Source organism: Macrotis lagotis, chromosome 3 (genome assembly GCF_037893015.1).
Source record: "Macrotis lagotis isolate mMagLag1 chromosome 3, bilby.v1.9.chrom.fasta, whole genome shotgun sequence".
Classification (NCBI taxonomy): Eukaryota; Metazoa; Chordata; class Mammalia; order Peramelemorphia; family Peramelidae; genus Macrotis; species Macrotis lagotis.
The window spans coordinates 63,345,228-63,370,560 of NC_133660.1; the positions used below are offsets into that span (position 1 = coordinate 63,345,228).

The 25,333-nt window shown below is 34.2% G+C and overlaps 1 protein-coding gene across 1 annotated transcript in view; it reads left to right on the top strand.

Annotated features, from left to right (window-relative positions):
• Positions 1 to 5,996, top strand: part of TACR3 (tachykinin receptor 3) — a 97,766-nt gene extending 91,770 nt beyond the window's left edge. The window contains exon 5 of the mRNA XM_074228769.1: positions 1,172 to 5,996. Within this exon, the coding sequence (XP_074084870.1) occupies positions 1,172 to 1,484 (313 nt within the window). The 3' untranslated portion in view covers positions 1,485 to 5,996. The remainder of the gene's footprint in view (positions 1 to 1,171) is intronic.
• The last annotated feature ends 19,337 nt before the right edge of the window (positions 5,997 to 25,333 follow it).

Here is a 25,333-nt window from a genome sequence, read left to right on the forward strand (position 1 = left end):
AAGAAGATGAGTTCAAAATTTGAAATAATACTGTTAAAATAGTAGCTCCACATGAACTGAAGCTGGCAAGAACATCAAAAGGAGAAGGGGAAAGGGCTACAGTTTAGGTGATGCAATGATGATCTCTTGTGACAAAAGAAAAATAGCTTCTCAGTTGTTATTATTGTGCTTATTTCCTCTGTCAAATGAGGAATCTGAAGTGAACAGGGAAGTTAAATGTTATAACCAAGGTCACACAGCAATAAAGATTTCAGCTGAATTTTAACTAATATTTTCCCTGACTTCAGAGCCCAATGCTCTATCCACTGTGCCACAAACTGTAATGGACTTGGAAAAAGAAAGATATGAGTTCAAATCTAGTCCAAAATACTAATTAGGTATCTTACCTAGATGAACCATTCAACCTCCTTCAGTCTCAGTTTCTTCATTTGTAAAATGAGAAGAATAATATGCCTAATTCTGCATGATAATCTCAGGTTCAGGTGGCTTAATATTTCTAAATCACTGTGCAAATCTCAAAATGTTACTTAATTGTTAGTTATTATTTTGCCCTTTAAGTCCAGGGATCAATGATTGTTTTTAATGTCACATTGTATCATGGACCCCTTTGGCAGGCTGGTGAAGTTTTATATCCCTGGTTTTAATTGCATAAAATAAAATACATAAAGATTATAATTATACAAAGCAAACAAATGAAATTAAAAACCATTAAGAAAATATTTTCAAAAATAAGTTTATGGACCCTGGATGAAGAACCCCTTAAATCATTGAAGGGTTTTGAGAAATAAATTTGCATTTTATAAATTTTATGATTGTTTATTTGTTTTAGTCATTGTGATCTTATTTGGAGTTTTTTTTGGCAATGATACTGGAATGGTTTGTCATTTCCTTCTATTGCTCATTTTATTCTTATATAATAAGTTCAACAAGGGCACACTAAAAATTGGATTTTTCAGAATCCTAAAACTTCATGAATTATTGTTAAAATTCTTCCTCAAACCATTGTTTTCTCATAAATTCCAGTCTCTTTGGATGATACCAGCATCAACCGCTCAACTTCAACAGACTTTCTAAAAGGTTTGAATATAATAAGAAGGAAATTTTTTAAATCAGAATGTTATGAAATTAGAAAATAGAAATAAGTCTCTCATTCTCTTGGTTTTCTTTTCAGATTCCGAGCAGGTTTCAAGAGGGCCTTCCGTTGGTGTCCTTTCATTGAAGTGTCCACTTATGATGAGTTAGAGCTGAGGGTTACCAGGTTTCACCCCACCCAACAAAGCAGCATGTACACTGTGTCCAGGATGGAGTCTGTGACAGTGGTGTTCGACCCCAATGATGACCCCAACTCTAAATCTATACGAAAGAAGAAGGCAGCTTCAAGAGACACCAGTTTCAATGGGTGTTCAAGCAGGAATTCCAAGTCAGCTTCTGCCACCTCTAGCTTCATCACATCTCCTTATGTGTCTGTAGATGAATATTCCTAAAACCCTTAGCTATTAGCAAAGGTTTCACAAAAGGCAGAATTATGGTTAAAAGAGGCCATGAGGGTCTTTCATGTATTTCTTGAATCACAATAACAAAAAAAGTGTCTGTAGATAATCATACTTCAATGTGTATATGTTGGCCATAAAAACTGCAATGGTTCCATAGCAGTATTCACTGTGAGGAAAAAGTTGAGGCTTTTTTTTTGTATATGTTTCAAGATGGTAATCTGCATCTCACATAGAGGAACGTTGCTCAATCTGTTTAAAATACTCTGTGTGTTTGTTTTGTTTTTTTCAAATTAAAGTGTCACCACATACTTGACAAGGTTCTATTGGTCATTTGACTCTTCTTGAGTTTCAAGGGAATAGGTTTAAAAATTATCATACCATAATGGAAATAAAATTTTTCAAATTCAGCTTAAAAGTGGAGAAGTTAAATGGATGATATGATCAAAGCTAGAAGACCTTCAGAAATCATCTAGTCGTTGCACAGAGGAGGAGTGAAGGACCAAAAGGGATTAAATGACTTGCCAAGTTCACACAAATAGAAATCCCCAGAAGACTCCCAAATCCAAAATTCACTTTTTTTGTTTTACTACATGGCTTCCCTGTAAACTGGTTGTTGTTACAACTCATTTTTGAAATTTCAAAAGTACTTCGCCTCTGAGGTGGAGAGCATAGAAATGATCATCTCCTTTTTTTCTAAATGGGGAAGCTGTGGCTGAGTGGTTAAATATTACTATTGGTCCCAAAGCTACTGTCAGAGCCATGACCTAAATCTAGTCTACTGTATCCTGGAATAGTGTTGTCAAGCTCAAATAAGAACAGGGAGACACTAAACCATACCTAAGAATCACTGTTATGCATATTGGCTTAAAAAACAACATATCAGTATTATCTATGCTTTATTGTCCTTTTATTTCTTTTTGCTAAATATCTCTTAATTATATTAAATCTGGTTTGACATGTTTGACACCTATCCTAGATTAATATTCTTTCTATTGTACTGCATATTATCCACATACTAAATAATATAATTAGAAATAGTTCTCTAAGAAAATTCAAAGTTACTCTTTAAATGAAAAGAAAAATGGTCCCATTCTTTTGTCAAGTCTAATTTACATATCTTTCTCATTTTTCCCCAAGAAGATGAAAATCAGAAGAAAAAAATGCATCATCTCATTCCTTCTTTATCTTAAAATGAAAAATTGGGAAGTCAAAATATAAGACAGAAAATGAAAAAAGTAGTCATCACTTTTCTTTCTCTTTCCCATTATTCAAAAGGTCCAAATGGATTATATGTATCAGACTAGATCATAACTTCTAATGAAACAACATGGTATCTCCAATCAGTCAGAACAAATACTGGGTGGATAGGCAAAGAAAGAGGACAATAAAGTACTTTCACAATCTGCAGGGATGAAAATGCCGTATCATCGAAGAAAGTCTTTTTTTTGGGGGGGGGTCTCAAAATAAGGGGAAACTTTCAAGGAAGAAATTATGGCTAAAGTATCATAAGGGCTTAAAAACAGATTCTATTTACAGACTGAGAACCAGGGAAGGTATAGCATACACATGAAAAGTGTACTCATATACAATTCTTGGCAAACACAAGTGCTATTTGAGCTGAAAGAAAGACTGATTATATAGTCAGACTGAAAAATATTAGAGTTGATTTTAATATGAAAACAGAGAACTCGGCCATGTAAAATTGAATGTAATTATAAGAAAGTATTCATATTTATTAACCACTTAAATACATGCAAATGTAGACTGAGAAAAGGAAAATGAAACAAAACCACCCATCTCCCATACAGAGAAGAGTTCCTTCTACTAGGAGGCTGAATTGGTACAAGACTTGATTCCCATAGACTAAGATGAGAATTTCTTATTAAGAAGCACATATTTTTCTAGCTAAGACATTATTTGCAGACTTTTCCCCTGAAAACCATCAGTGAGGGGCAGCTAGGTGGTACAGTGGATAGAGCACCAGCCCTGGTGTCAGGAGTACCTGGGTTCAAACCCGGCCTCAGACACTTAATAATTACCTAGCTTTATGGCCTTGGGCAAGCCACTTAACCCCATTTGCCTTGCAAAAACCTAAAAAAAAACCCATCACTGAACAATGAAAATTTAAAAAAAAATCTTTAAAGAACACAATTATTCATGGAATCCATTCTGATTTCCTCCTCTATTTATATAAAACATGCTAAAATCATTACTGTTTTGTGAACCAAATAAAGTTTAGAATGATATTATCAATTTATGAGCATTTATTGGACTCCTACTATGTGACAGACACTGAGCTAAAAACTAGGAAAATAACTCAAAGTGAAACATTCCCTGACCTCAAGGAGTTTACATTCTATCAGGGTAGACAACTTATACATATGTAGGCAAATCCTGAGTACTTGAATATAAAGCAGTGGATTATTTTTCCCACAATCCAATTAGATCAAGGGATCTTGACTTGTTTTATGTCCTGGATCCTTTCAGCAGTTTGATGATGCCTTCTCATAATAATGGTTTTGAAATTCTAAAATAGAATTCTTAAGGAACAAGGAAAGCAATTAAATTAAAATAATTATCAAAATATTTTTAAAGGTTCACAGACCCTAAATTAGATTTTTGAAGAAGTCATTATAAAATAATGATCTCTAGCATGTCAACAAAGTCCAATATTTTCCTTTCTTCCCATTGGCCCAAGAGAAACAAGACCAAGAAGAATTAAGTGAAAATAAGTTTTCCATGCCAAACCACAGCCTATTTCTTCAAGACTATTTGACTGATTTCAAAATTTCACTTCAGTTTCTGAGCAATATGAGCTGAAGCTATAAGTGATTTTTTTTAAGTTTAGGGAGCTTTAAATACTTATATAAATGCTCTAGAATTGAATTCAGTGCATAGCATTTTGTCATGAGACAGATAGAATGTAATTTCAGAAGTGCTGCTCACAGGTCCCAGGAGACAGGAAGTCTGTATCCATGTGCATGTTGGATAAGCAAGGTTATTATTCTTGTTTAAGTGTTTTAATTGTTTAATTAGTGTAACTTTTTGAAATTTTGCTGAATGTTTAAACATGGAATATATGTTAAGCTATGTAATAAATGGGAGAAATGGCTAATATTGAAAAACTGGAGGTGTTCCTCTACTCTTCAAGTCTAAATTATGAGGTCTTCATTATGTTCTTAATACCACCTTGCAAAATTATAACATACAACATCGAGGACCAAAAGTCCTAAAATATCCATGCTTCACATCTACACATTTTCAAGGCATGACTCAGCCTTCACAAAAACCAAATGAGTTCATTGAAAATTACCAGAAATATCTAAGGAAAACAGAACAAAACAAAACAAATCCTCCCCCCAAAAAATTTCCTTCTTTATTTTGAAGTAGAAATGTAAATCCCTATCTTCAGCAAGATCATCCCCTTGATGATGGCATAAACCAGAAAGCTTTTTTGTACCTTTATTCCTCACATTCAATACTGAAAGTTTTCAACAGGATTCATAAAGGAGAAAAGAGAGAGATAAAAGACAAAAAGATTCATGTGTAATGTACCTACTTTTGTATGCATTACAGAATCTGTGCATTTATAAAAAGATAAATGAAAGTTCAGGTTTTTTTCTTCCCTCCTCTGCCCCTCCAGTTTTGCTGACTATGTAGGGCTAGACAGGAAAAATAAATCATAACTCATCATCACACAGGAAAATAAATCCCCAGACCTGATAGAAAAACCACTTTTTAAAATGAATTCCAAAATTCAAATATTTGAATGATAGTAGAATTTATATCTAAAAATCACCATACCCACTTAAATTTTAAAGCTCAATGCGAACCTTCCTTTTCTGGTTTCAGGCAGCCCCCCAAAATATATTCCATATGTTTTTAATAAATAAATCAAAAAACGATCCTTAGTTTACTGGCCTTGAACAAACACAGGAACACAAAAATATTACAACATGTCTGAAAGGGTCATAGATAGTCCTATGACTTATATTCTCTCATAAATTAATGTAAATAGTTAATCCTTATTTCTATTATACTGATTAAGTGTTATGCTTCTGGCAATGGTTATAAAAGAAAAAAGATATTTTTAAGGGTCAAACCTTGGTGGAGGAGCTTGATTCTCATCCTTCAATATTATGATACACAAAGCTCTGAGCAGATTCAAAGGGATCACCATACTCAGAAGTCACACATGAAATTGCTAAGGGGCAGCTTAGTATTAAGAATGGGAAGAATAAATTGAAGGTTAAAAATAAATTCTGGTAGCTCTTGGTTGTATGAATTCCCAAAAATATACTGGAAAGTTTTCTCTACCAAATGCAAGAGCCCATTTTTAAGGCAAAGGAATCAAATTAACTTCTTGCATAGTTAAGAGCAATCAACCTAATTCTGTCTAAGCAGTGCGCCACAATTGAATAAAATGAAGCAGAGAATCAAATGCTAGACTAATAAGTTGTTGTAACATAGAAAATGATTCTGAATGAGGGCCAAATCTAATTGTTATCATGGATACCTTGTCAAGTATTATATTTTGGTAAATAATCTATGATTATAAAAAAATAATGTTAATAAGGTTTATTGTTGGTTAATAAAGTCTTTTTATTGTGATGACTATAAAATATATTGTGTCATGAAATGCCATCTGATACAAGCTATTTACAGTGAATTTAATTCTTTTTTCTCTTTTAGCTTCTATTTTCTAAGAAGATGGGGAAGGGATGGAGAGAGAAACAAGAAAAGGAAAATAAAAAAGGCAGCGAAAGGAGGAAGAGATACGAAAAAATTACTAATGACTTATTGGCTAATACAAGAGGAAATCATACTATATAACAGTTTATAGCAATGATTAATTACTGATCAAAATTTATAATAAGACTAATTGTTATTTGTTGTTGTTGGTCAGTTATATCTGAGTCTATATGATTCCATTTGGAGTTTTCAAGGCAAAGATACTAAAGTAGCTTACCATTTCCCTTATCAGCCTATTTTACAGATGAGAAAATTGAGGCAAATAGGGTTGAGTGGCTTATCTATGATCATATTTCATAAGAAGTATATTTGGCTTTGGTCTAACCTAGGAAATACAGAATGACTACAGGGAGCTATGGTTCAGTCCTGAGTAAGTAGTTATTTTAGGTCAGATTTTAATTAAGGAGATATGCCTTCCTGACTGTCAATATGCCTGTCAATATTTTAGCTTAGTATACAAAAAGGATATTTGACTACTTTTTCAAAACTTCTCAATAACACACAAAGTAATAGTTAAATACTTTCTACACTGAAAGAAATGCATACCTAGATAAAGTCAGAATCTCCAGATGTGTCTCATTGATGTTATAAGGATGTAGCCTATTATCAGCATGACTCTTTAAAGTTCATTTCTTTTCATGATATCTCAAGATCAGAGAGCTAGAGACAAAAGATTCCATAGAGCTCATCTGATTAAAAATGCAAATGAGGAAACAGGCCAGAAAAGTTAAATTATTTAATTTATTTATTTGTCCAAGTTCACAAATATAGTAAGTTGAAGGACTAGGAGTTCAACTCATATTCTCTACCTACTTCCACAAGAAATTTTATATGTGAGTAAAGTTCTCAATTTATTTTCCTCCTGTAAGTATAGGACATGGTATCTCAAAACTTCAAAAACTTAAGCTTAAAACTGCACTGAGACTTTGGGGACATATACATACATACATACATACATATATATATATATATATATATAGAGAGAGAGAGAGAGAGAGAGAGAGAGAGAGAGATTATATAGATATAAATGTAGATCTGTAGATATATGTGTGTATGTACATTTTAAACCTATCAAGTATTTCTTCACTGAAGTCTTATTGATACCTTAGAGCATGAAGATAATCCTAGAAACTCCAAAGCTTTGGCATCCAAGCAGGTCTTACTAAGCTAGAAAGGATTCAAGTTTTGACCTATATATGGGAAGTTCTTCTGCCCTACATAAGAGCTGTTCAGTCTTCCTACCAAAAGAGAATGCAATAAGTTTAGCCTTTCAGTCAGCCAATCAACAAACATTTATTAATCTCTTAAAAGTTGTATTTATTAATTGTTTAAAAGTTGTCCATGTTAAGGGGTGGCTAGGTGGTGCAGTGGATAGAGCACCCTCCCTGGAGTCAGGAGTAGCTGAATTCAAATCCGCCCTCAGACACTTAATAATTACCTAGCTGTGTGGCCTTGGGCAAGCCAATTAACCCCATTGCCTTGCCAAAAAAAAAAAAAAAAAAAAAAAAGTTGTCCATGTTGGAAAAAAAGCATTCAGTGATTTGTAGTGAGATAAAAATATTGAAAGAGAATCAAGAAAGGGACAAATGAATAGAGGAATAGAATGAAATATGTGAGGAAAAGAAAGAAAATCTAGGAGTTCAGTCTGATTGGAGTTGGGGAAACCCAATTAAGAATTTCTCTTAACATACTCACTAGAATACAAGCTCTATGAAATCAGAGACTATATTTCAATCTATTCCATTTATACCCTCAATACATTGCACACAGTAAGTATTTAGTAAATTCTTTGCTGATCATTCATTTATTTATTAAGAATATATTTTGTTCAGGGCACTATGCCATGAGGCTGACATTTCTTATTCCTAATTCCTTTCCAGTCTACACTTTGGATAGCTTCTGCTGTCCTAACTTTTTTATCCAGAAGCTTACTCCAGCCCTGAAATTTACCCATTCTACCCCTGAGGTCTCTCCCTCTGATCGATGTTCCCTCCTGCAAACTTCATCTAAGGAGGCTGCCCATTCTCATTCTTCTCTGGACTGGACTTTGGAAGTCCTCTACCATACCCTCTGATTATCTTGAATCTTTTCCCTCTTTCCCCATTTCTTTCCCCTACATTTTACCACAGTCCCTGGAACATGATAAGTACTTAAAAACTTTTTGACTTGTTGACTTGACTGAAAGAGAAGGTAAAAACAATGTAGTAACCTATAGTCACTCAATAAATATTTATTAGTTACCTAATCTGAAAAAGAGCACACACTAGTGAAAAATTCACAGTCTATTTGAGGTAATAGCTGTGCTAAGGAGCATTCCAAAATTCAAATTATAAACCAAACTACATACATTATATATTTCAATATGTATACTTTGAAATATTTGTTTATTTTAGTAGTATTTTATTTTATTCCCCAACTGCATATTAGAAAATTCCTTTTCCCTTTTCTGAAAGTGGCATGAATAACATATTCAGTATATAAATATACACATACATAATAATTTAGCACAATAAGCATAACTAAATTTTGACATGGCACAGATTTAAGGTTCAGTAAGAAAAGGATTTTTTTTAAAGAGACTACAGAGAAAATTTCACAAGCAGCATTATGTTACACTATAAGAAGAATATTTGGTTCTGATCTAACCTAGGAAATCCAAAATGACCACAGGGAGCTATGTTTCAGTCCTGAGTAATTTGTTACCTGGAGCTAACCTGAAAACTTGCATTTGCTTTCAGATGAGTAGGGCCAAACTGTATCATTGGGCTTTCCCCAGAAAGCAGTCAAAATTCTACATTTTCATGCTTCCTTTAGTATATGACAAGAACCCTCTTGACATAGGAAAAAATGTTTGGTTCTTTGTAATGTAAAAAAGGTACATTGACAGAACAGCTAGGTGGCATGGTGGATAGAGCACCAGTGCTAGAGCCAGGAGGACCTGAGTTCAAATCCGATCTCAGACACATTATAATTATCTAGCTGTGTGACCTTGGGCAAGTCACTTAACCCCACTGCCTTGCCAAAAAAAAATTTTTTAAAGGCACATTGAGAATTAGAAATCCATTCTGATTTAGCTCTCCACTGTGGCAAAGAAATGATGGCCAAGACAATATTAAAATTAAAATGTATAAAACCTTTTCAAAATAAAAGGATTAAAAATATTTTTTAAAGAATAGCATGAGAATAAAAATACAAAAATTACAAAAATATCTTGCTAAAATGAAAAAATTAGATCAACTCATATCTCTCTGGACAAATATGCCCTTACCCATTTGTGCTACCATAAACATTCTATCTATTATTTCCTCATGGCACTATGGCATAGTGGATAAAGAGCCAGTCTTGGAGTCAGGAAGACCTAGTTGAGTATAGACCCAACTGAGTACTCTGACACATTCTGGACATGTGACTCCAGACAAATTAATGATATTTTTTAAGATGAGATCATAGAGCAAAAAGGGACAATGGGGTGGAGAATTAATACCATTGTTCAAATAAAATCATTCAAAAATTCCTATAAAATTCTTATTAATTTCTTTCTACAAATTAACCAACAAAAATTTATTAAGTGCACACTTTGAAAAGTACTAGAAATACACATGTACAAAAAAGAGTCAAAATATAGTTCTTGCCCTCAAAGAGTTTACAATCTAATGCAGCAGACAATAAGTAAACAAATATATTCAAGGTAAGATATATAGTGAATAAATAGGAAGTAATAAACAGAGGGATTGTGCTGAAATTCAGAGGAGTTAAAGAAATCTTCCTGTAGAAGGTAGAACTTTTACCTGGGACTTAAAGGAAGCAGGAATGCCATTAGAAGAGAGAACATTGCAGACATGAAGGACAGTCAGAGATTTTAATCCTCCATAAGATTTCTACCCAATGCTCTTGGAGCCTTTATCTGCTCCAATAATTTCATTGATGGAGGGAACCCCTAGATGAAGATTCTCCCTCTACCAAAGCATGTGGGTACTTTCTGTTCAAATTATAGTTTTAGCAAATTGATCAGAGCTCTAAAAGATAAAATGACTTCCTAAGAGGCATATAGTCAATATAGCTTGTGTAGGAACTTGAACCTGACTAACTGGTTTGCTTCTGATTAATTACAGATTTCCTCCAAGAGAATCTTCAATGTTACCAGGCTTAATATAAACACCCGAACATCCAACAAAAGCATTTGAAAGACTTCATCATTCATGAAAAATCTCTCTTCACTGAATTTTTATCATAGTATTAAACACCTTTGACAACTATGTATCTCTTTATTCTGTCTCAACTGAATTGTTTCCATTATCATCGTTTTTAGAAATCTTGAATGATTCTTGACATATAAATGGGAGACAGTTTGTTGGAAAAGAGCTTCTAAAGTGATATTTTACTATAGTGAATCAAATACTTTTCTTAATCAACAAACCAAAGACAAAATGAGGTTTTATCATCTCTGTACCTTTCATCTGTTATGAAATGGTAACTATATGGTCCATTGTGGAGAAGGACTTGTGAAAATCTGTGTATTCCCTATTTGTAAAAACATTTTGCAAATGTTTCAACTGTATATAAATGTTAACTATCAATATTATGATTATTGCTATAATTTCATAAAAATACCTTTATTTCCTGACTCTCAGATAATTAGTCAAATAGTTTTTTTGGAAGAAGAGGGTAAGATAAGGGACTTGAGCAATAGCTAGTAAATGTGTGAAGTCACGTTTGAATTCAGGTTATCCTGACTCCAGGCCAGTGTTCTATCCACTTGCCACCTAGCAACTCCTTAACTTTCATCTATTAAGTGCCTATTCTGTGTAAGGCATTGTGCTTAGCACAATGCTAGGAATATAATAAGAAGTTAAAAAAGCAGTTTCAAACATCTGGGCTACATAGTCAACACCTTGGCCAGCAATGAATCAAGAATCAGGCTGCTATACCCTACACAAAACGTTCAGGACTACACTCCCTAGACCCCAGGAAGAGGAATCAATAATCAAAATGAGCAAAAAAGAAAAACTAAAAGAGTTATAACGATAGAAAGTTACTAGGTAGTTAGAGATGATAAAAATGTCATTTCAGATGAAGAAAGTAGAGAAAAATTACCTACATGGGAAGTCTCAAAGAAGTCTATGAATTGAACTCAAATCCAAAACCTCATGGTGTTGTTGCTGATTTTTTTTCTTGGGTTCAGTTCTGCCCAGCGATGAATCATGACTCAGACTCAGGAATGCAGGTCTTGTAAAGAAAATAGACATTTATTAAAGGAAGTTACAGCATATTAGTAAAGTAATAGAAAAGTTAAAAAGAGTTTAAAGAGAAGACCAGGTAGACTGCTGATTGAATTGGCCAGGCCAGCTGGCTAGAGTTCAGCAGGAAGTTGGGAGGTAAAAAAGATAGAGCATCTCCCTCCTTCTCCTTAAATTCTCTCACAGAGTCCATGGGAGGGGGTGGTAACCTGGGAATGACCCAAGCCCCTCATTAAAGATTTTGCCTTTTGGGTCTCTTACATGGCCTGTGCTGCCCACCAGAAAAACAATGCAATCCAAATCAGGTTGAAGGTCAGGTCCCTTTACAATGCACCAAAAGAGTTACAAAATTTGTCTCCAACTGATCTTATCACTCCCATGCCCAGAAGAGCTTTAAAAAGAATTCAAAAACCAAAGAAGGTAGGAAAAATAAAAGTAAAACAAAGAAATGCGAGTTATGCAGGAAAATTACTAAAAATTGACCAAAAAATCAACTCCTTTAAAAGTAAAAATGACCAACTGGAAAAATGTAACTCTTTAAAAAATAAAATCAACCAAATGGAAAAAGAAAATAACTCATCTAAATCTCAAATCGACCAACTAAAGAGAGAATACAACTCAGCAAAAAATAAAATTAACCAACAGGAAAAAGAAAGACAAAAACTAACTGAAGGAAAAAACACTAAAAATAAGAATTGGACAAATAAAATCTAATAAATCTATGAAACACTAATATTCCATCAAACAAAATCAAAAGACTGATGGAAGAAAATACATACAACCTGGAAAATAGATGCAGGAGAGAGAATTTACAAATTATTGGTCCTACCAGAAAGCCTAGATGAAAAAAGGAACTAGAAAATGCCTTTCTGGAGGAAAACTCTACCAATATACTAGATCAAGAAGCAAAATAGTCCTTGAAAAAATATATAGAACACTTCCAGAAAGAGACTCCTGGATAAAAATTCCAAGGACTATCATAGCCAAATTTCAGAATTTTCAAATAAAAGAGAAAATACTACAAGCAGTCAAAAAAGAAGTAATTTAAGTACAAAGGAAATACAATCAGAATTACACAGAATTTATCTGCTTCATCATTAAAGGATGGAAGGGCCTGGAATATTATATTTCTGAGGGCAAAGGAACTTGGATTATGCAACACAATTTACTACCCTGCAAAATTCAGCTTATTCTGTCAGGGGGAAAAGATGAATGTTAATGAAATAGAGGACTTCCAAATTTCCTGACTAAAAACACAAAATTGAACAGAGAAATCAATCTTCAAATACAAAACCCAAGAGATGCACAAAAAAGTAAACAGAAAAGGGGAAAAAAGCAAATTTAAGTCAAAGACATTAAATTGTATACAGCCCAACAAGGGAAGCAGTTAGAGGTTCTGATAAAGGCCTCAAATTATATAGAGAGAATCAAATTTATAAGGTCACAGGTCATTCCCCAATTGATAAATAGTCAAAGGATATGCAGAGGCAGTTTTAAAATGAAGAAATTAAAGCTATATATAATCATATGAAAAATGCTCCAAATCATTACTGACTGGGAAAAATGCAAATTAAAATAACTTTAAGTTACCATCTTACATCTATGAGATTGACTAATATGACAAAAAGGGAAAACAATCAATGTTGGAGTGGTTGTGGGAGGATTGGGACATTAATGCACTGTTATTGGAGTTATGAATGATCTAAGTTTTTTGGAGAGCATTATGGAATTATATCCAAAGAGCAATAAAACTGATTATACCCTTTGACTCAACAATACCAATAATAGGCCTATATCCAGAAGAACTCATAAAAAATGGGAAAAGCACACATGTTCCAAAACATTCATAGCAGCTCTTCTTATAGTGCCAAAGAATTGGTAATTGAGGGGATGCCCATCCATTGGGGGATGCCTAAGCAAGGTATAGTATATGAATGTTATAGAGTATTATTATTCTATAGGAAACTATGAATGGTCAGACTCTAGAGAGGCATGGAATGAAATCCAGGAACTGATGCTGAGCAAAGGGAATCGAACCAAGAGAAAGTTATACACATTGACAACAATATTGTGAGTTGATCAATTATGACGGATTCAGATCACCTCAGCAGTTTAGAGAGCTAGGACAAACTTAGGAGACCTTTATGGAAAACACCAACCACATCCAGTTGAAGAAATCAAAACAAAACAAAGTAAAACCAAAAAAAAAACCCCAACTACAGAATCTGAATGAACACAATGTTCACTTTTTAAAATTTACTTTTATGTTTTTCCTTCCTATCCCGTGATTTTCTTTCTTTACCTTAGTCTAATTCCTTATACAGAAAATATAAAAAATGACTAATAAGAAAACATGTTAAGGGGCAGCTAGGTGGCACAGTGGATAGAGCACTGGCCCTAGAGTCAGGAGTACCTAAGTTCAAATCCAACCTCAGACACCTAATAATTACCTAGTTGTGTGACCTTGGGCAAGTCACTTAACCCCATTGCCTAGCCAAAGAAAAAAGAAAACATGTTAAATGTAAATGTACATGCATAATGTTCATTAGACTATTCATTGCTAGGAACAGGTAGGTGGGACAGGAGGGTGGAAGAAAATTGTTTAACTTATAAATATGTATGTGGATAAATGTTGAAAAACTTTCATAAAGTTTTTCATTCATGCATTCATAAAATGCATTAGGAAAAACAAAATAAAACATCAATAAGAAAAATGTCTCTACCCCCAAAGAACTTACAGTCCAAAGGATGGACACTTCAATTGATAATTGTTCATGTTTTGTTGGTGTTAATAGAATTTGAGATTTTTCTCTCTGTCTATCTTTAATGTATTCTCATCTTTCATATATATATATAATATTGGTCACTCAATGCCTTCACAACAGTGTTTCTTTTATAATTGATCCTCTCCAAATTGGCTGTTTTCCCATATTAATTCTCTCTAGTACCATTTCTACCTAGAAGCACATGTGCAACTATGAAGTAAGGTTTCAGATGTGGTATATTCACTATATTTCATGGTGAAAATTTTTTCCTTCTAGTAATCATTGTAGATATTTTCCATTTTTCTTCTGTCTGTCATTTTCCCATTTTTATCCACAAAGGTACTTTAGATGACTGGCTTTACCTAATTGTATCACTTGAAAAACTTAAATTTTAATCAGTGTGTCATTTATTTTCCCTCATCTTTCAATGTCAATTATTTTTCAAATTTTTCAAATTGTGTTCCATATTTCTTATTGATTTTTGTTCTGATAAATCTGACTGTGTATAGAAAGATGATGCAATGATAATCCTCACTACTAATTCTTTTCTATTAATCTATAAGCCTATGACCTATCTCATGCTTTTTTCCTATACCATACTTTCCTGTGTATATTTCACTATCTTCAGCATTAAGGAAAAGTCCACTCCAAGTATGAGAAGACTTCCCACTGCGGAATTGGCAGATGAAAACAATTTATTTCTGCACAAAGATGACTGAAATAGACTCTACGGAGTGCATAGAGCTTTATCAGACATCCAAGACTCCAAATCATCCATCCACTGCATCCCAGTCATTCTGATTTTTATCTTGTCACTGGATTTCAATGAGTCAGGAAGGGAGAGTAAGACTTATGATTTTGTATAACCCTGCCTCATTTCAGTTCATGAGAAAAATCAAGACATTACCCCAATGATCTTTCTCAAAAATGGACCACTACTACCTCCACTAGCAATATCAATCTTTCTCTACTTTTGTATTGCAGTTACTGAGAAAGTGTGTTAATTTAATTTGATGAATCTTATTAATTTGTTGAATCTACCTCTTCATCTTGAACAACTGATATTGATGTATAAGATGTAATTATTTTCATGATATCCTTTTAATAAATTATCAGTTTTTCAATATGAGAAGGCTACATAAAGTTTTTTGATGTTTGGAGGTTTATAATAAACTTTATTATTTATCTCTCTGAGGAGTACCTGTGAGATATCCTTCCAGCAACTTTAATGTCAACTTTATTCTTTTGTTTTCATTAATGAGATCAGGATTAATATAATTCAAATTCTCTATTCACATATATATACATATATATATGTGTGTGTGTGTGTGTGTGTGTGTGTGTGTATAATTACTGGCAACTGGGCAAGTATCTCATGTCAAGATTACCAAAAATACTTTCTGATCCCTTTTCCCACCACTATCTCCATTACTGAAGAAGCAAGCATAAAGGACCACACAGGATTGAGAGCCATTTTGTTTTGTTTTGTTTTAGTTACATGAAATGCCATAACCATATTCCAATCACTGAATGGCTGATCCATACTAGATTACACTGGTCCTCAGAAAGCAGACTGGGTCCTCTCAGAATTGGGATAGCCGTAGAGAACCAAAGGTCACTTTCATACCATGATGAGCCATCACAATAGGACTTTTATGGAGGCATTGATGACTATGTAACTTTAATTTATATTGGATCTAGTGAGCAGTTTCACAATTTTTCTCTACCTCCTTTCAGCATCATATGAAGAGGAGTGAAGAAGGTGAATGGTAAGAGTAATCAAAGTGATCACTGATGGGTAAAAAATGAATTGAAGTGTATTCAACATTGTAAAATCAACTGGTTAATCAAGAAGATAAAGATAGGGAAGAAAGAAAAGTCTATCCAGTGTGGGGATGGTGACCTATGAAAGATCTGAGGGATTGAGGTATTAGAGGTTAGGGCAAAGATGAATTATAAGGAATATTTGAAAAGATTAAATGATAAAAGATGACAATCATATATCAAAATTTCGGTGCACATGAATTAACTCTTTTAGATAATGACAAGATAAGTGATTTGACCAAATTTGTTTTGTTTAAATTTTATTTACTTTTTTAATGAATAAAATTTTTCCCAGATACATGAAAAGATAGTCTTCAACATTCAAGTTTTTACAAACTTTTGAATTCCACATTTTTCTACCACCCTCCCTTTCCACCATCTTCCTCATAGTAGTAAACAATATGATATAGATTGTAAATGTACAATCCTGTTTATCGTATTTCCATGTTAGTAATATTGTGAAAGAAGAATTTGAACTGCAGGGAAAACAACATGAGAAAATAAGAAAAAAACATAAAAAGTTTTAAAAACCAAATATAGTAGACTTTGCTCTGCATTCAGAATCCATAGTTTTCATTTTTTCCCTCTAGATATGGATAGTATTTTCCTTAACATGTATCTCAGGATTGTTTTTGATCACTGAATTCCTGAGAGGAATTGTGTCCATCATAATTGATCATCTCACAGTATTGCTATTAGTGTAAAGTGCTTTCCTGGTTCTGCTCACTTCACTCAGTATCAGTTCTATCAGTTCTCACTGATCTTTTCTTGCTTTCCTGAAGTCTGGCTTATTTTGATTTTTCCTGAAGTCTGGCTTATTATGATTTTTTATAGAACAACAGTACTTCATAACTAATACAAACATAGCTTGTTCACCAATTGCCTAATTGATGGGCATCCCCTCAACTTTCAAGACTTTGCCGCTTCAAAAAGAGCTGATCTATATATTTTTGTACATGTGGGCCTTTTTCTCCTTTTTCATGATCTTTATGGATATAGGCCTAGTAATGGTATAACTGGATAAAAGGGTATGCACAGTTTTACTGTGGGCAGTTCTACTGTGCATAGTTCCAAATTGTTCTCTTGATAGATCAGTTCACAATTCCACCAATAATGCATTAGTGTCCCAGTTTTCCCACATCTCCAACATTGATCATTTTCCTTTTTTGTCTTTTAGCCAATCTGATAGGTAGGAGGTTGTTTTACATTAGAGTTGTTTTAATTTGCATTTCTCTGATCACTGATTTGGAATATTTTTATATGGTTAGAGATTACTTTAGTTTCTTCATCTGAAAATTGCCTGTTCACAACCTGTGACCATTTATAAATTGGAGAATGACTTGTATTCTTATAAATTTAACTCAGTTCTTTATATATTTTAGAAATGAGTCCTCTATCAAAAATACTAATTGTGAAAATTGTTTCCTATCTTTCTGCATGCTTTCCAATCTTGTTTGCAAAAGTTTTTTTTTTAATTTAATGTAGTTGAAATCATCTGGTTTCCAATTTATTATGTTCTCTCTCTTCTTTGGTCAGAAAACAAATATCTGAAAGATAGATTGACTATTCCTTGTTCTCTTAATTGCCTTATGGTATTACCCTTTATATACAAATTCTGTATTCATTTCAACTTTTTCTTGATATAGAGTATTGTGAGAATATTGTTCTATGCTTAGTTTTTGCAATATTATTTTCCAGTTTTCTTAGCAATTTTTGTCAGATAGTGAGTTCTTATCCCAGAAGTTGGGGTCTTTGGGTTTATCAAACAGTCGATTACCATAGTTATTTAGCTCTGTTTCTTTTTTATTATATAAACATTTTATCTGTTTTCTAATTATATACAATAATAGTTTCTACCAATCATTTTTGTAAGGTTTTTAATTTTACAATTTTCCCCTCTCCCTCCCTTCCTTCCCTCCTCCTTCCTTCCTCCCTCCTCCCCCCCAACAGAAACCTCTGTTTCTTTTGTACCTATACTATTTTACAGACAGTTTGATGACTTCTACTTTATAATATAGTTTTAAATCTGGTATAGGCAGGTTATCTTCCTTCACATTATTTTTCATTTATTTCCTTGATATTCTTGTCTTTTTTGTTCCTCCATATGAAATTTGTTACTAATCTTCCTAGCTTTGTAAAGTAACTTTTTGGCAATTTGGCAATTTAATTTAAGTAGAATTGCCAATTGTATTATATTAGTCCAGTCTAAACATGAGCAACTGACATTTTCGCAGTTGTTTATTATGTCTGACTTTATTGGGTGAAAAATATTTTGTAATTGTGTTTATATAGTTTCAAGGTTTCCTGGTATGACTAAATTTGTATGCAGTTGAGATGGAGTGAAACAATAAGCCATTGAGAATTGAATAGATTAAGGAACTGGTAAAGTATGAGTTAGGGAGGAAAATCTATATATAAAAAATGAGCTGAATTTATTGAGGAAGGAAAGTATCCTTTGGGTCAGTAGATAACAACTGTTGGAATTTTGATTAAATAATAATTACAAGTTGAATGAATCTCAAAGGAGGAGAGGTTAATGAAAAATTTTGGTAAAGGGAGAGGCTAGAAGTGGCAATGGGGAAAAAGGAATATTCTAACTCTCTCATCATGACCAATAAGTTAGAGTGCATGAAACTAGCACTGGAAAGGGTGATCTGGGATTTAGTGTGATCAAGACAAAGTCAGGGATCAATTAATGCCAGACAACAAAGGAAGTGAAAAAAGAAAACATTTAAGATAAAAATAGATTTATTAATTTGGGGGCACATATTCCAGAGAACACAGGGGAGGAATAGGGTAGATATCTGGCAGGGCATAAGAAGAAGGAGTGGGGTGTGGCTAGGTGACACAGTGGATAGAGCATCAGCCCTGGAGTCAGGAGTACCTGGGTTCAAATCCGATCTCAGACACTTAATAATTACCTAGCTGTGTGGCCTTGGGCAAGTCACTTAACCCCATTGCCTTGCAAAAACCTTAAAAAAAGGAGTGGGCAGGCAATATAGGCTTAAGGAAGATAGGAGTGAATAGATAGTTGGGGATGGGCAACAAGATTTGTACACTGGCAAATAGAAGTTCAAAATAACTAGGAAGTTTATGCAGGAATTGTAGGAAGCTAACCATTGAAGAACAAATCCAATTAGTGTCTCAGATGTTAGAGAGAGACCTGTTGAGACAAGTAATTAGACTCTTCAAGGTCCTTTCTCAAGGTTCAGTCCTGTGGCAAGTATTATTGTTGTAGCCTGCAACCCTGGATGACACACAAGCAGGAGTCCAGGCAGAAGGCAGCAGTGAGACATGGATTTGAAGGAGGGAAGTCTCTGAGGCATTGAGGATGGCCCTGAAGCAAAGACAGAGACAAAAGGAATTTGGGCAAAGAAGTAAGTGAAGTTTTATAATAGGTTAGGAGAATGGCCAAAATATTGTATCAAAGGACTCAGACTGTGCTGCTGACAGATATGCCCAATAAATACAGGAATTTGGCCAAGGTATTTTGAGAACACTAACCTTGCCTCTTTAACCTACCTTTTGTACTGAATTAAATAGTAGATTAGCACTGTATTTTACCCATATCTACAATAAAGCATATTGAAAGTAAAGGCTATTTTTATCAATTACAAATTTAATGTTAGCAATTATTTATAATGCCAATATTTAGCAAAAGGTATTGGTTGTATAGGTTAAAAGTTTTGGGCCAGGTAGAGACAACCAATGGGATTTTTTTAGACCTAGATAAAATGTCACAATCATAGAGACAGTACACACATACACACATACACAGAAATGCAAACAAAACCTCCCTTGATTATCAAGTCCCTCATTATTGTAATTCATCAGTTACATAGTCACTCATAATAAATCAAAAGCCATAGTTTTTGTAACTATAAGGTGAAGACATTTTTAATGATACATCCAAAAATTATAGTGGATATTCTTTTGGATTCATATTTGCTGTCCTTGAAGTATAAAGACTCACTGAGAAGGACCATAGAACCTTCTAAGTCATGGATTCTTTTTTTTTAGGTTATGTTTTTTGCAAGGCAAGTGGGGTTAAGTGGCTTGCCCAAGGCCACAGCTAGGTAATTATTAAGTGTCTGAGACTGGATTTGAACCCAGGTACTCCTGACTCCAAGGCCAGTGCTTTATCCACTACACCACCTAGCCACCCTAAGTCATGGATTCTTAACCTGGGATCCATAGATTTTTAAGAGGTTCATAGATAGATTTCAGTGGATCTGTGAACAACTTCAATATAATTGGTTTCTTTTATAGTACTTCATGTGTTATCGTATGCATTTAAAACTATTGTTCTAAGAAAAAGTGAACAGGATTTATAAGACTGTCAAAGGGGTCCATGACACAAACAAAAATAAAAATATTAAGAAACCTGAAACTTTCACTTAATAGTATTTTCTATTCCTCTAACATAGGGACATGGCCTGCAAAAAATATTTCTTTTGAAGAGTCTCATTAAAAGTCTTCTTTCTTTTCTCAAAATAAGGGTCATCCCCAAAAGGCCAGGCTGTATTTCTTCCTCTTATTTTCAATAACTGCTCTTTTCAAATCCTCCTATGACATTTAATATTTGTGTGACCTTGTCAATTTGTCTCTTTCAGTCTCAATGTCCTCATCTGTAAAATGAGAAGGTTGGAGCTGCTGGCTGCTGGGGTCATTTCCGACTCTAGAGTTATAATCGTCTGATCCCTTCCATCTACATTCATTTCTCTTCCTTTAACTTTACAAACAACAGATTTTCATATGAGGTAAATGATTTGCAAGTCTTCCCTACATCCCAGGGATAAATTATGATGGAGTTAATTTGTGTCTCAAATACACAACAGCTGAATCCTCTCCAATCTCACCATTGGCACATCTCCCATAACTGAAGGCAAAAGCAGCTGCTAATGAGTTGTTGAACAGCATGGGGGTTAGGGAAGAGAAGATGTTGTTTGTCAATGAAAGAGGAACCTGAGCAAGGGAGATCCCAGACTATTAGCAGCTATTTAAGCAGCTTGTTGGAAATCAGCTAAAAGCATGTGGCTCAGACTCTATGACAAGTACAGGCCTAGATATTAAAATGCATAAATCTGAGTTCAAGTCTGGAACATTTGTCTAAAACTCTTCATTGATAGGAAGAACAATGATGTAGTGTTGTAAAGGGCAGATGTGGAGAGCCTGGCTCTGGGAAAGAGGAGCCAAGAACTAGAGAGCTATATATAGGGAAGGAAGGGAAGAAGGGAGGAAGGGAGGGAGGGAGGAGGGAAGGAAGGAAGGAGGGAAGGAAGGATGGAGGGAGGGGGAGGGAAGGAGGGAAGGAGAGAAGGAGAGAAGGAGGAAGAAATGAAAGAAATTCTATTTAATTAATTTACTTCCATTCTAGCTTTGATTTAGAGATTTTCAGGGATGTTCTGGAACAAGTTCATACTTGATGAATAAAGCCAACTCTAAAATATAAAGTATGAGCATATACATTTTCAACAAATGCTGTAAATCAAAGCCTGATTAGTTGTTTTGTTGATTGTTTAGGATTAAGAAAATGATGGAGAAAAGGTTAATAAAACAGATTATACTTAAAATTATGTTTTCATAGTTTTTCCTGATGGTTGATTGTTAAATATTTGCAGCATACTTTTGTTTAAAACTATGGAAGTTCAGAACTCAAAAGTTATGAATTTATGTATATATATATGTGTGTGTGTATATATTATATATATATGTATATATATACATATATATATAAATTTATATATGTTCGAATTGGAAGTCAGAGTTTGGAAGCCTGGAATTCCTTCAGAATTTGAAGCTATGACTTTCCAGAGTTTGGAAATGATTTGTCTAGGTATGACACATTCCCAGGAAGGGTAAAGTCTCCTTTAAACTAATCCTTGACTTATTTATGGGACGATGGGGAGAGTAAAGGATTAAATCAGCTTTCAAAGGTAGTGTCAATTTCTCCTCCCCATACCCCCCCAAACTATAGGTCTAGCCAGAAGGTTTTAGAATGAAACATCATGAAACAGTAATGATGTAAAATCTTTGACAGATAAGAGCTGAAAGGTACAGCCCTAAGCCCCAAGAAGGAAGTACTCATTATGGGGGCTGGGGGGGCGGGGTATAGTGAACCTAGATCCAGAGATCAACCACAATGAGTGTAGGTTAAAAATATCTTCAGGTCTCACTATGAGAACATCAGATTATGGGAAATAAAGAAGAGGGGGAAAAGAAGTGGAATATAAAAGAAAATAAAAACAGTATGAAGCACCAACCAAAAAGAACACAGTGGGGAGACCCGCAAAGTAGACAAAGGTGAGAACAAAGGATAGACATGTCATGGTAGTTACCCAAAGGCAAATTTTATCAAATCCTTAGATTTGTCTGGAACTGTTTCTGGACACCACAGTTTCATATCACTTTGGAATTCAAGCTAATATGATAGTTTTGCTGACCTTTATAACAAATTGAAGTGTGAAGGGGATTTCACTGAATATAGTCTATCTACCTTTTCCATCTCTTCCCCCTAAGCACCAAAGTCAAGAGTCAAGGATTAAAAAAACAAAAGGGAAAGAGAATTTAGAATAATGTCATTAAATTTCATCTTATTAGATCTGACCAATGTTCCAGCATGGCCAAGACTTTTTTGAAAATCCAGATTCATTTATCAACTATATTAGCTATTCCTTCCATATTTGCAAAATTGATAAACATATCCTTTTATCCAAATCACTAATAAAGAAGCATATGGTGAAGATCCCTGGGATTCTTCACTAAATACATTCTTAGCTGATGACATTAAACTAAATACTCTTGACTATTAAATTAGTCCTGCAATCACCTAATTTCATTGTTATCTATCAATTATTTCTCCATCTTTTCCAGGATAAATTGTCAAAATTTTACTTCTCTCTATTCTTCCATAAAGAATTTTTTTCCAATTACATGACTTAGTACAAAGTATTACAAAAATCAAAAGACACAGTTCTCTACATGCCATTGCATAATTTGCAATCCATATACAACCCAATAATATCAAAAAAACATTCTTCTCCCATATGAAATGCTATTGGAAGAGCAAATGGTTAACAATTGGGCTTATCATTAATTCATACATGCACATATGCATTCATGAATGAGTATATGACTGAATGAATTAAAAGGCATTAATTAAGCACTTGTGAAAAATAGATTTTTAAATTAAATATGTACCATGTGTATTGTACCATATGTACCATATGTATTGGTACACAAAAATACATTCATGCATACAAGTATGCACTTAACCACATGTGTATTTATGTGTGCATGTGTGTGTACACGTAGTTGGGGGAAGGAAGGGAGAGACAGACATAGACGGTCCCTACTCTCAAGGAACTTATTTTCAAATAAGGGAAGACAACCCTTAGAAGGGTACAACGACCAGGAAAGGCTCTTTTATTTTATGGTGGCGTAAGACTGGCAAAATAACTTGGGTGAATGAGTAGATAATTTGTAAATCAGAAGTATAGTTTTAGTGTCAGCTAGCAGATGTACTGAACTAAGTAAATTAATTTGCACAAACTCAGTTACCAATTAACTAGGTTGGATTCCAGAATTTAGGTTTCAAAAATGATTTAATTTTACTAGTTTATCAAATGTTTTCTTTTGTTTTTCTTTTTTCTTGAAAAACACAAGGTTGTCACTTCTGAAAAGGGAATGCTTGTTCCTTATAATAATATACCTACTAATGATTTATATTTTCCCTAAACTAGTTAGTATTATAATATCAGAGAATTGGTTGTATGGCAGATCATGACAGTAGATTTCAGAGAGACAGATGGAAAGAGTCATATTTGCTCTCTGACCTGGAAAGCACTGTCAGAAAAGGTGAGATCAAACTCATTATGATTCTTCAAGCTTTCTCTTAAGCAGTAGTGATGGGTAGGGTACTTGAGAGGGTAGTGATGAATGAGTTTGACTGTTATTAATCAACAGTGGACTTCCTTTGGATTCTTTGGAATGGCAGCATAAGGTCTTGCACCAACCCCACACAGATTGCCCCACTCTTTCTGCCTACATAACCACTTCCAAATGACTCCCTTATAAGGCTAATACATTGATTGATGAATCCCTGTCTTGAACCACATATCCTGAAAAGTCCCAGTCTCACTGGGACTTCAATATTGGTTCAATGTCTGTATTTGCACACCTACACACAAGTTGCCTGGACCACTAGGCCTCAATAATTAACATATTCCCATCCCATCTTACCTTCCTCATCCAAGGGATTCTGAAAGTTTGACTGTCATTGTATAAACCCTGTTCCTTATCTTCCCACTGCTAACTCACTTAATTACCATCCCTCTTAATCTGATCTACCACAACACACATTCAAGGTCCTCATGCTTCCACTGTACTCTTTAGAATATCTACTCCCTAATTAACAGGCTTGCTTTCATTTTAAAACTGTTTCCTTTTTCTCTCTCCTTAGGTATTTTGGCACTTTGAGACCTGGTCCTTCCTGATAATTTGTCATCCCTAACAACACTTTATACTCTCTCTCTCTCTCCCTCTCTCTCTCTCTCTCTCTCTCTCTCTCTCTCTCTCACACACACACACACACACACACACACACTCACACAACAGTCATGGTAGGGGAATTGAAATATTCCTTACTCTCTATTACCACTTTCAAACTCTCCCACTATCACAGTAATCTCTCCACCTTTGAGGAACGTTCAATCCATATTGATCATTCAATCAAAATTCTAGTAACTGTTATTTACCAACCTCCAGGACATTGTTTCATCCTCAATAAATGCAGTGTCTACTTTGTGTCCTCAATATTTTCTCTACTATTAGGGGACTTTAATATACATATGATACTCTATCTTACATGCTAACTTCCCTATTCCTCAACTTGTTCATTTCCCTTTACCACTCCACTCTACCTCAGTTACACACAGAGATGGTCATATCCTTCAACTTTCCATCTTTCACATGTTTCAGTTTTTATGTTCATAAACTCTGAAATTCCTCTGCCTTATCATAATTTTTTCTCATTCTACACCCCCCCTCTGCCTTACCATATTTATCAAGGGTATAAATGGGGAAAATAATGCAAAATGCAAAGTAAGGTAGCCTAGCAATAACAGATCTCAAATTATATTATAAAGCAGCAATCACCAAAACTATTTATTATTGGCTAAGAAATAGATAGTGAATTCCATCCATCTGCCCGGGCTCCTTCATGACCTGCTGAGTCCCCGCCCCCCCCCCCGAGGGTGAAGGG